The 11,795-nt window shown below is 42.6% G+C and overlaps 1 protein-coding gene across 6 annotated transcripts in view; it reads right to left on the reverse strand.

Moving 5' to 3' along the window:
- Window positions 1-9,659, reverse strand: part of LOC138964735 (fibulin-1-like) — a 285,783-nt gene extending 276,124 nt beyond the window's left edge. For 2 of the 6 annotated variants that reach the window (XR_011455197.1, XM_070336770.1), the window contains exons 1-3: window positions 9,135-9,650; window positions 5,087-5,170; window positions 3,784-4,005 (exon numbers count right to left, since the gene is read on the reverse strand). Coding sequence is in view for 5 of the 6 variants with exons in the window: in XM_070336770.1 (XP_070192871.1) it covers window positions 3,784-3,868 (85 nt within the window). In the remaining variant the exon portion in view is untranslated. Of the gene's footprint in view, window positions 1-3,783; window positions 4,006-5,086; window positions 5,171-9,134 lie in introns of all 6 variants that reach the window. The other 4 variants (XM_070336773.1, XM_070336774.1, XM_070336772.1 and 1 more) reach the window with 4 other exon arrangements.
- Between the last annotated feature and the right edge of the window lie 2,136 nt (window positions 9,660-11,795).

Raw genomic sequence — 11,795 nt, forward strand, 5'->3', positions numbered from 1 at the left:
TCTCTCTCTCTCTCTCTCTCTCTCTCTCTCTCTCTCTCTCTGTCTTAAAATGTGTCATCGATGACGTGTTTTCATACTTGCTAATGCGGCAGGCTAATCATGACGTCAAATTGAAACTTCTTGAAGTCTCTCAGAAAGGGACATGAAAACCATGTGGGGGTTACTGGTTTGGGCTGAAAACTGAAAAAAATATGGAGTGAAAATCAGTTGGGGACAACGAACCTACCCACAAAATTTCATAAATATCGATGAAGAATTGAGATTTAACGGTTTTTAACTGCCAAAAATAAGGTTTTTTGTCTGGAAAAGTATGTCTTAAAATTCAGTTTGGGACAACGGACCCACCCACTAAATTTCATAAAGATAGGTGAAGAATTGAAATTTAACGTTTTTTAACTGCCAAAATTATGTCTTTCTTCTGGAAAAGTATAGAGTGAAAATCAGTTGGGGACAACGAACCTACCCACAAAATTTCATAAATATCGGTGAAGAATTGAAATTTAACGGTTTTTAACTGCCAAAATTATGTTTTTCTTCTGGAAAAGTATGGAGTGAAAATAAGTTGGGGACAACAAACCTACCTTTAAAATTTCATAAGAATCAGTGAAGAAATAGGATTTAACGATTTTTTAACAGCCTTGACACTGAACATTTGATAAATCATTGGTGATGTCATCATAACCCAGTCGTTGTAGTTGTCGTCGTAGTTGTTGGTGTTGTTGTTGTCATGTTCGTTGTCGTGATTGTTGTTGTTCTCGTGTTGTTGTTGTTGTTGTTGTTGTTGTTGTTGTTGTTGTTGTTGTTGTTGTTGTCGTCGTCGTCGTCGATGTCATTTGTTGTTGTTGTTGTTATCGTCGTCGTCGTCGTCATCGTCGTCGTTGTCAGAGGTTATTTCTAAAGATTTCATTGATAGTCTTTGTTCTCGTCACCAAGACTTGCTAAGAACAAGCTTGGAACAGCAAGAGTTCCAAGAACAAGATTAGAACAACTCATTACATCATTACCAGTACGTCATTTGTATTTAGAACACACTTTAGAAAAAAACTCTTCAGCTACAAACCAGTCACCCTCACATGTCGGAGGTGTTTGTCTAAACCACTTACTGAAATGTTTTGAGGTTTAATGACCATACACATGTTGAACCGGTGAGTGTCTTCCGCTGCTTAATTCGCAAATAACTATTTTATTAAAGTCCGCTTGAAACGCTCAAAGATGAAATTCCATGTTAAAAAGTGACAAAAGTTTCACATTTTCCCGTTGTAACAGCTTCCGATGATATTATATGAAAATTCTGATCCTCTGAGAGGATTCCCCGAAACAAAATCAGTTTGTACGCCTAATTTTAATAGAATTGTCCAAACAGTGTCGCTAATATTGTGCTAAAAGATGAATTCTAGAACAATGTTCACAGACAGACACCACTTGGCAAAAAAAATTTCAGTGCTGGGAGATGAAAAAAAAAACTACCTCGCTACGCGCGGGCTTCGCCCGCGCTCCGCTTGGATTAAAACAACAACAACAGATAGACTGCTTACGTTCCAAAATTCAGAATAAAAACAAACAACCAAGGTAAGTTATTGGAACGTTTAATGTGTGACAAAACAAAACGTTACTATCACAGATGACAGTCCTTTGAACCAGGGTCTTGAAAGTGGACAAGCCAGACAAACACTTTTGATACCGATGATGAACTTAGCTCAGAAAATCTCTTCCCTCTCGCAGACAATTACCATGTTCAAATAACTTACAAATCTTTTTTGGGGGGGGATTCACATATCATCTAACATCATCTTATCAATGAAAACTTCACACGTAAACTAATCAAACTCATATATATGTATGTGTACGTTGACCCTGTCTGGGTCAGATTTCCAATTACGAAACATATTTATATATATTATACATATTTAAATATGGGCCTTTCGACCCGGAGACGCGTACATATCGGTCCTCACTAAGTACTTCCTTCCTTCTCTTCAGGGGATCCGCGCGCGTCCGTGACAGTTTCACTCCTACATGGAACTAGCGAACAGCCGGTCTACCTCAGTGTAATGCTGTTGTCTTGATGTTAGATTGTCGAGGTTATGACAGAACTAAGAGTAGGTCTGCTTCAATCTAATGCTGTTGTCAAAATCTTAGGTTATAGAGGTTATGACAGAACTCAGAAACAGGTCTGCTTCAATCTAATGCTGTTGTCGAAATGTTAGGTTATAGAGGTTACGACAGAACTCAGAAACAGGTCTGCTTCAATGTGATGCTGTTGTCAAAATGTTAGGTTGTATAGTTGTCTATGCTTATTGGGGCAGCAATAGCGACATTCACACGGTTTTAGCTTGAAGTCATTCCGCAAAAATAGGCAGAACTCCTTTACTGAATCGACGGGGATGTAGCTCAGTCGGTAGCGCGCTGGATTTGTATCCAGTTGGCCGCTGTGTCAGCGTGAGTTCGTCCCCACGTTCGGCGAGAGATTTATTTCTCAGAGTCAACTTTGTGTGCAGACTCTCCTCGGTGTCCGAACACCCCCGTGTGTACAGGCAAGCACAAGACCAATTTCGCACGAAAAAGATCCTGTAATCCATGTCAGAGTTTGGTGGGTTATAGAAACACGAAAATACCCAGCATGCTTCCTCCAAAAGCGGCGTATGGCTGCCTAAATGGCGGGGTAAAAACGACGGTCATACACGTAAAAGCCGTGGGAATTTCAGCCCATGAACGAACAAACAAACAAACAAACAAACTGAATCGACACACTCCGGAAATAACTCGGGTCGGGTTTGTATGGGTTGTGAAAGAGTGAGTACCCTTGCTTTTAATGAGGCAAACGTTCCACACATGCTCCTTGTCCCCGTGTTTCAGACATACCCGACAGGCCTTAACATGTCAAGTGGAAAGTTTGCCTCAACAAAAGCAAGAGCATTCACTCTTTAACTTTATTTTAGCAGTTCGCTTGTATAGAACAGGGTGAAAATTGACACTTTCTGTTTATGCTTAAAAATGTATTATTGTCCAAATTGTGTGTTTAAAAAAAACTTTGAACACACCATGATTTATTTCTACATGGTTTGTTTCTACTAATCATTCATTCACGTACACAAATAGGTGCAAGCAAACAAAATATTTATTTCGAATGACCTCGAATGTGGACACCCTTCCAGTACTCTTGACCTTGAATATCTTGTCAGTGACCCTAATCATGGACAAAGAAGCTAGATTGTTCTTAGGAAACTGCCTTTCATAATAATGCTCACACATACCAACGTCGGTCAAAAGAACTGCCACACTTCTAACATTATTTAAAGAAAATGTTAAGCGCGAGCATGCACACGCACACATACATACACAAATAAACAGCGAAAACACACACACACACACACACACACACACACACACACTGGCACACAGACACACACACAGTGATCATGATTCATGATACAAACACACCCACTCCAGGCGCTGGCGTGCAGAGAGAGAGAGAGAGAGAGAGAGAGAGAGAGAGAGAGAGAGAGAGACAGAGAGAGTGAGACAGAGAGAAGATATATCTTATAAGATAGATGTTCACTGTTTATTTTTCTATATGTGTGTGCGTGTGCATGCGAATGCTAACGATTTCCTTTAAAAAGTGTTGGAAGTGTGGCAGCTCTTTGATCGAATTTGGTATAAAACTAAGAGAGAGAGAGAAAGAGAGAGAGAGAGAGAGAGAGACAGACAGACACAGAGACAGAGACAGACAGACAGACATACAGACAGACAGGGACAAAAAGCGAGAGAGAGAAGATTACTCACCTGATGTGGGCAGTATAGAGAGATTCATGGTCAAGCACGCCAGAACAACCACAGCAGCCGCTACTCGCACTGATACTCCTTCCATAGTGTCAACACAAGTCTTCTATCCTTCAAAAATGGCCCCACGCTCCAAAGTACACAAAATGTCAGTCACAGAAAACAACAAGTTTCCTTTTGCGGACTCCGTTACACCAGCACTGGGAAATGATGACTGGAATTTCCCTGCAACAGTCGAAACAGGAAAGAAAATGGTTACTTCTGATGCAAGAAACTGTTAAATAAATAGCACAATGGGTTTGCGGTATTGTTCCAGAGGAAATGACAAGGCGGGTGTGGGTCAGGAACTATTAGGAGGAAGGTAACAGTGAATGAAAGGTCATACATATGCGTGTATACATCTAGCGACAAATCATCTCTTAAACAAAGAAGGGGGAGTCGGAGACTTGCAGCTACAGGGAGGACGTCAGCCGGCTTTGTTTATCTCACACAAACTTAATACTGACTATTCCCCTCCCCTCCAAAGTGCTGCTGATCGAAATTTTGACCATGTACTCCCCCCTCGAATTCTAATTTGTGATGAGAAATGGTATTTTGACTTTGAAATTAGCTTCAACGCAAAATATCTATTTTCTTATTCAAGGAACGTAACCGCTCGGTGCGTTTTTGAATAACTCGAATTTGGGGTAAAAGCGATCGAACTACATCACAAATCTGCTTCAGTTGCAAGATCTTGACATACTTTTCTCCCTCAAGATAATTGTACCGCTTGAAATTGGCGGAGAAACATTCAGCCTGAAGTTTATTTTGACTGACGCCTGGCTGACGTCCTCCCGATAGCTGCATGTGAGTCGGAGAGGGTTCTTACATGGAGGTTAACATACAGAGGCTATTAACACGAAATCTGAGAAAATTAATGTTCTCCTAAAAACGGGGATGTCTGAAATTGCGGGTTTGTGAAGACCGTAGAAATGTAGAATACTTGAAAGAATAAGGACAACTGCAAACATGTCTGCAACTATGACTGATAAAAAAAATTTGAATGATTTGATACTTGAACATTTGAACATTTATTCACAGTGTCACACACATTCCAGTTAAAACCACGTTTAAAATGGCAAGGTATGTTTCAAGAATCACAAAAGCTACACAAAATGTCCACCACAAGCAACGTGAATTAAGTAACAACAACAAAAACAAAACAAAACACGCACAGACTAAAACCATTTTTTACAGATAAAAAGGGGTTTCAAAGTTTAAACCCTGCTTTTCTATCAATCAGCACAAAAATGTTAGACATATTCACCTCTTTCTGACACCAATGTTTTGAAGAAGTCAGATTTCAGGGACTTTCCATCACCAGATCCAAGCCGGAATGTTCAACCAGTGTCTGAAAGTGTGTGTGGTGAATGTGAACGACAGGCGTGAACATGGTGAATGTAACTTCTGCATGAAGTGCATGTATGTACAGTGAAACCCTCCTTTAACGACATCCACAAATCTCATATCAAATAACCAAAGGGAAGTAATCGCTCTTAATGCATACGACATGTGTAATAGAGTAAGCGAGAGTTGTACGGAACCTTTTCTCCTGGCACCTGAGAGAATAACAAGCATTGAAATGAACAAGCGACTTTGAGGATGAAAGTCGCTTGTTCATTTCAATGCTTGTTATTCTCTCAGGTGCCAGGAGAAAAGGTTCCGTACAACTCTCGCTTACTCTATTACACATGTCGTATGCATTAAGAGCGATTACTTCCCTTTGGTTATTTGATATCTTAACATCGCTCTGCCTCATTCTGTTTGAAATCCAAAAATCTGACAAAAACAGGTCATAAAAGGGAGACAGTCTTGAAAACGAGATACATAAATATACATACGTCCTTAGGGGTGTACCAGGGGGGCGGGGGTGCACAGAGTACACGTGCACCCACCTCCAGCTCAAAAATAAAATGAGATTTTTTTAACTTGGGAATTTGCCAAGATGATTCCGTGGCAATTTCTAAACTCAGATGGCACCAGATAGCACCATTTTGCTTCTTCGGACACATTGCTTTTGTAAGACCAAAGACAAATCTGAAGAAAAAACCAGGCCTTGAAAAGAAGGGAGTCTTAAAATGGGGGTATGTTCACAAACGTTGTGAACAACAAATCTGAATAAGCAAGGACTAGATAAGGTAGAAGGGGAGGGGGAGGAGGGGGGGGCGTTTAAAGTTAAACTGGGGTGTCTTCTTCTTCTTTTTCTTCTTCGTTCTAGGCTGCAACTCCAACAATCAATCGTGTATTGCAAGAGTTAGTTTTGACGCGAAAGCAGACGGGCGCAGTGGTGTGGTGGCAAGACATCGGCCTCCTAATCGGGAGGTCGTGAGTTCGAATCCTGGTCGCTGCCGCCTGGTGGGTTAAGAGTGGAGATTTTTCCGATCTCCCAGGTCAACTTATGTGCAGACCTGCTAGTGACTTAACCCCCTTCGTGTGTACACGCAAGCACAAGACCAAGTGCGCACGGAAAAGATCCTGTAATCCATGTCAGAGTTCGGTGGGTTATAGAAACACGAAAATACCCAGCATGCCTCCCCCGAAATCGGCGTATGCTGCCTGAATGGTGGGGTAAAAACGGTCATACACGTAAAAATCCACTCGTGATAAAAACATGAGTGAACGAAGAAGAAGACGAAGAACAAGAAGAACAAGAAGAAGAAGACGCGAATGCCCCCCCCCCCCCCCCTAGGCAGCCATATTCCGTTTTCGGGTCTTGAAAGGGGGTTCCACCAATGTACTCCATAGTACTGTTCGCAGTGTCAGTAGACGGACATACTTAGCGTTAAGATATAGTTCATCACGACCCTTCGCTTCTTTTCGTATGATTACATCAGGAAGGCCAAGTAATTAGGTGAAGAGGCAATTATAAACTGTACTATAGCAGCCTTGACGAGGTAAGTAGTTATAGCAAGTAGGGGAAAGTGTAGAGTAGGCTATAACCCTTGGTGGACATTTTGGTAGAAAGAGAATTGTGATGGTTTACTGGGGTCGTTTTGGCTGTAATCGGGGGGGGGGGGGGGGAGGGTCATGAGTGTGTGTTTTTTAGTGTGTGTGTTTTAGTGTGTGTGTTTTAGTGTGTGTGTTTTAATGTGTGTGTTTTAGTGTGTGTGTCCGTTTGTGTCTCCATCTCTCTTTCTCTCTCTCTCTCTCTGCGCATGTGAGTGTGTGTCCGTTTGTGTCTCCATCAGGGGCGGATCAGTTGCTTTGTAAGGGGGGTGCACTTTGAATCGAAAGTGAATGTGATGGGCGCGAAGCGGCCGAATTTGCTAGGGGGGTCCGGGGGCATGCCCCCCCGGAAAAAAATTTTGGCTCAAAGAAGCAAAATGGTGCCATCTGGTGCCATTTGAACTTATAAATGGTCATAGAATCAGCTTTCCAAAATTTTTTTTTTTTTTTTTTTTTTGCTGGAGGGGGGGCGCACGTGCACCCCCCCCCCCCCACTCGTCCGCCCCTGTCCATCTCTCTCTCTCTCTGCGCATGTGAGTGTGTGTCCGTTTGTGTCTCCATCTCTATCTCTCTCTGCGCATGTGAGTGTGTGTGTGCGTGTGTGTGTGTGTGTCTGCCGGTGTGTGTGTCTGCCGGTGTGTGTGTGTGTATATGTGTGTGTGTGTGCGAGTGTGTGTGTGTGTTTGTCAGTGTCTCCATCGCTCTCTCTCTCTATCTGCGCATGTGATTGTGTGTGTTCATGTGACAGAATAAGCCTACCCGTAAGTGTTTGTTTTTGTCTGCGGCGCCGTGGAGCAAAATGTTTCTCACTGCTCTAGTACAGACATTTAGAAACAACGTAAGTGTAGGCGTCAATTCCGATGCATGTGTTTCGAGTGGGGATATAAAGGAAACACAGTAACTGTGAACGAGAGAGAGAGAGAGAGAGAGAGAGAGAGAGAGAGAGAGAGAGAGAGAGAGAGAGAGAGAGAGAAAGGGAGAGAGAGAGAGGAAGAGAAAGGGAGAGAGGGGGGGAGAGAGAGAGAGAGGGGGGGAGAGAGGGGGGAGATAGAGAGAGGAAGAGAGATAGAGAGGAAGAGACAGAGAGAGAGAGACACACACACACACAGAGACAAAGAAAGGAGTATGGGGGGGGGGGGGGGGTGAGACGAGAGAGCTCAAACACTTTTTGATGAAAGAGAGAAACACATTTTGCGCGCGTGGAAAGAGAGAGATCAAATCAAATTTTAATTTTGAGAGAGAGAGAGAGAGAGAGAGAGAGAGAGAGAGAGAGAGAGAGAGAGAGAGAGAGAGAGAGAGAGAGAGAGAGAGAGAGAGAGAGAGAGAGAGAGAGAGAGAGAGAGAGTTTACATAAACACACACGCTTCCTATCCAAATGCCAAAGCGACTAACCCAGTAATGTAAACTGGGTGCATTCCGCACAACCTTGCATGCAAGATGTGACGTTACACTTACAGGGGAATGAGATCAGTCAGAAATCACACCAGGTATAACAGACTTCACAATCATACAGGGAACCTGTCACTATTCGTTTAAGAATGTTGCTTGAAATGCAAACATTGTTTTAAAGTGTTTGGGCCGTTTAATGTTTAACAGTAGAAAACGTTTCGCAACAAGACAAGACTGACCGTTTTGGACATAAAATGCACACACAAAAAGAACTTGATAAAAAATAAATACACGTAGAATAGAAAGATAAAGTGATAGATTATATAGATAGTTAGGTACTAAGGTAGATAAGGGTTCCACCAACACGTACATATATTATCTTTCAAACATGTCTAGAGCAACTAATACTGCAGCCCTGTTTGTTTTAATTCTTCGCGACGTTTTAGTTCACTACCCCAGGACAGAAAATCAAGATCTTTTCAATACAACTATGTTTGCACATTTATACTCTCAGTTCAAGCTAGTGTTCACGTACCTACACCTGTTCAATAGAAAACACGCGTAATAAACCATACCACTATTACCAGAAATTTCGTATGGAACATATGCTCGTAAAAAAAACCAGAGTGAAATCTATGCACCCCCGAATATACGGAACAGTAAAACACGGAGGGTTTATGAACAATGAAAACTTATAAATAAAAGAAAACACACCAGTAACCAGGTTATGTAAGTTTAAATCAATATTTCGGCATGTAACTGCCTTCTTCAGGATGGTATGGAAAGAATTAAATGAAAAACCATTACATTAAATTTAATGAAAGATTAAATGAAAACTTAATCAGAAATGAGACGTATAAGGAACGGTACTGTCCTTTACGCAAGAAAGATTCTTTTGTTGGTCAGGGGCTCATGACAAAAAACGTTTACTAACAAACGCAACAGCGAGCTAAATAAAAAAGAATTAAAAAAATTCTTACCTCCAAATGTTTCACAATAAATAAATACCCTAACATCACACCTGCTTCACAACATATGTATCCACACACACAGGTGTCCCAACGGACTCACAAAACTATTCACAAAACACACGTCAGTAAATGCACGAGACACCTCCCAACCACAATAATTCCACCCGTTCCAGCGTAAGGTCGCCCGCACTTCTGAGCATTTGCGCTACCTCTGAGCATTCCCCCTTACCGCACAACAGAAAGGTGTATTTGAGAGGAGGCAGTTTTCTGCATAATCCCCCGTCATACGGCAAAAACGGCTATGGCTCGCTTCTCTGCTCGAACAATCATGCTTGTTTATCCAGTATATCAGCTGCTGTAACAAGCATTCTTGTTTTCCTCTCTGCTCGAACAATCATGCTGGTTTATCCAGTATATCAGCTGCTGTAACAAGCATTCTTGTTTTCTTCTCTGCTCGAACAATCATGCTCGAACATTCATGCTTGTTTCTTCTCGTCTGTCTATCAGGTGGAGAGATTGGTGAAACTGATGTCTGCGAGTGACATTGGAGTTTTGAAAGGCCTATCCATGGTGCTGTGTTTTGCAGCGATAAACCTTGAGGCGACTCAATTAGACTGCGTTTGTTGTCTGGTGCGTAAGCGTCGCGGGTGAGACTAGTTTAGCTGGGGATTACGGGGGTAGGGGGGGGGGGGGGATTCTTCTGGGTTAGTGTTGTTGAAAACACGCGTGGAGATGTGGAGGAGCCAGGGAGTGGGGAATAGGATACGTTGGGATGCCTTGACATTGAACTACCGTTTATGAAACCTCAGATCTACCCCCTCCCCCCTCCATGGCACCACCACAACCCCACTCAATATTTTCAACGTCAAATTCCAGAAACAAACAACCCCCTTTACTTCTGACAGGGTGGGGGGGGGGGGGGAGGGTGGAGGGAGGGGACGCTGCCTTGATACTAAAATATGAAATTTCAAACTCAGAAAGCCCCCCCCCCCCCCAAAACCCTTCTTTCACATCCTCCTCTCCTCCCTGTAACTTTCTTTCCAGGGCGGGAGAGGATTATGGGTAGCCGAGTGGTAACGCACTTACGCTCGGAAGCGAGAGGTTGCGAGTTCGACCCTGGGTCAGGGCGTTAGCAATTTTCTCCCCCCTTTCCTAACCTAGGTGGTGGGTTCAAGTGCTAGTCTTTCGGATGAGACGAAAAACCGAGGTCCCTTCGTGTACACCACATTGGGGTGTGCACGTTAAAGATCCCACGATTGACAAAAGGGTCTTTCCTGGCAAAATTGTATAGGCATAGATAAAAAAAAAAATGTCCACCAAAATACCCGTGTGACTTGGAATAATAGGCCGTGAAAAGTAGGATATGCGCCGAAATGGCTGCGATCTGCTGGTCGATGTGAATGCGTGATGTATTGTGTAAAAAATTCCATCTCACACGGCATAAATAGATCCCTGCGCCTTGAGTCCGAGTCTGGAGATACGCGCGCGATATAAGACTTCATATAACATTATGTTTAAAGGTGTAGAGTAAACGAGATTCGCTTTCGTTCGACCTCCAACTTGTTTTGTCTGGGTTGTATTTTTCTGTTTGTCTTCTCTTTTTCAAAACAGAAAAGTTCTTCAAAAATTACAAAGCAGTTTCTCGTTCGTGGTCGTAATAAACTGTACTTCCACCTTTGGAATGAAAAACAGAAAAGTCTCTTAATCTCCTTAAATCCGGGGGAGGGGAGGGAGGTTGTCTTTCCTCTGTGACTCTCGTTGTTTGTTGTTTTCAGCAGACAAGGTTTGCTGCTGTTTATGCGTGCGTGTGTGTGCCACGGTGTTTATGTGTGTGTGTGTGTGTATTTGTGTGTGAGTACGTACGTGCATGTGTGTGTGTGTGTGTGTGAGAGAGTACGTACGTGCGCGCGCGTGTGTGAGCCCCGGAGTACGTACGTGCGCGCGCGTGTGTGCCGCGTGTGTGCGTGCGTGTGTGTAACTGTGTGTTTGTGTGTGTTGTTGAGTGTCGCTCAAAATTCAGAAAGCTTCAAGGTCTTTCGAGAAGGAAATGGGTTACTGAAACAAGGACCGGCCTTCATGCAAGCGCAGTGTTTGTCATCGATGTAACAGAAAAGAAACAGAAATAAACAACGTAAACTAAGCTGTGGGGAGAGAAAGAGAGAGAGAGAGAGAAAGAGAGAGAGAGGGAGAGAAAAAGAGAGAGAGAGGGAGAGAAAGAGAGAGAGAGAAAGAGAGAGAGAGGGGGGGAGCAAAAGAAGAATCAGGCTTGGTTTTACTGAGGTTCAGACACATAAACATTGCAATGTGCATCACTGGTTTGTTGTTATTGTAGTTCGTTTTGTATTCATCGCAGTTAGTTTCACAAAATCAGCTTTGTCGCAGGAGAGACCATTGAATTTGCAGAAAGCGGCCGTGCACTCTCATCGTCTGCCTGTCGTTTTATTTATTTTATTTTATTTAAAAAAATCTTTACACCAGAAATAAAAATGTTCTACACTACAGCGACACTGATTTTTTGTTTTGTTTTGTAAAAGACAACTGAAACTGTTAATACCCGAAATAAACAACCACATTAATGAATCACTTGTAGGGCTGTAAGGAACAATTTACAAACTGGTCTTATTTGTTCCCTTACAGGTTTTCCGTAATAATCAGTCATGGCCCGCGCGG

Source organism: Littorina saxatilis, linkage group LG4, assembly GCF_037325665.1.
Source record: "Littorina saxatilis isolate snail1 linkage group LG4, US_GU_Lsax_2.0, whole genome shotgun sequence".
Taxonomy (NCBI): Eukaryota; Metazoa; Mollusca; class Gastropoda; order Littorinimorpha; family Littorinidae; genus Littorina; species Littorina saxatilis.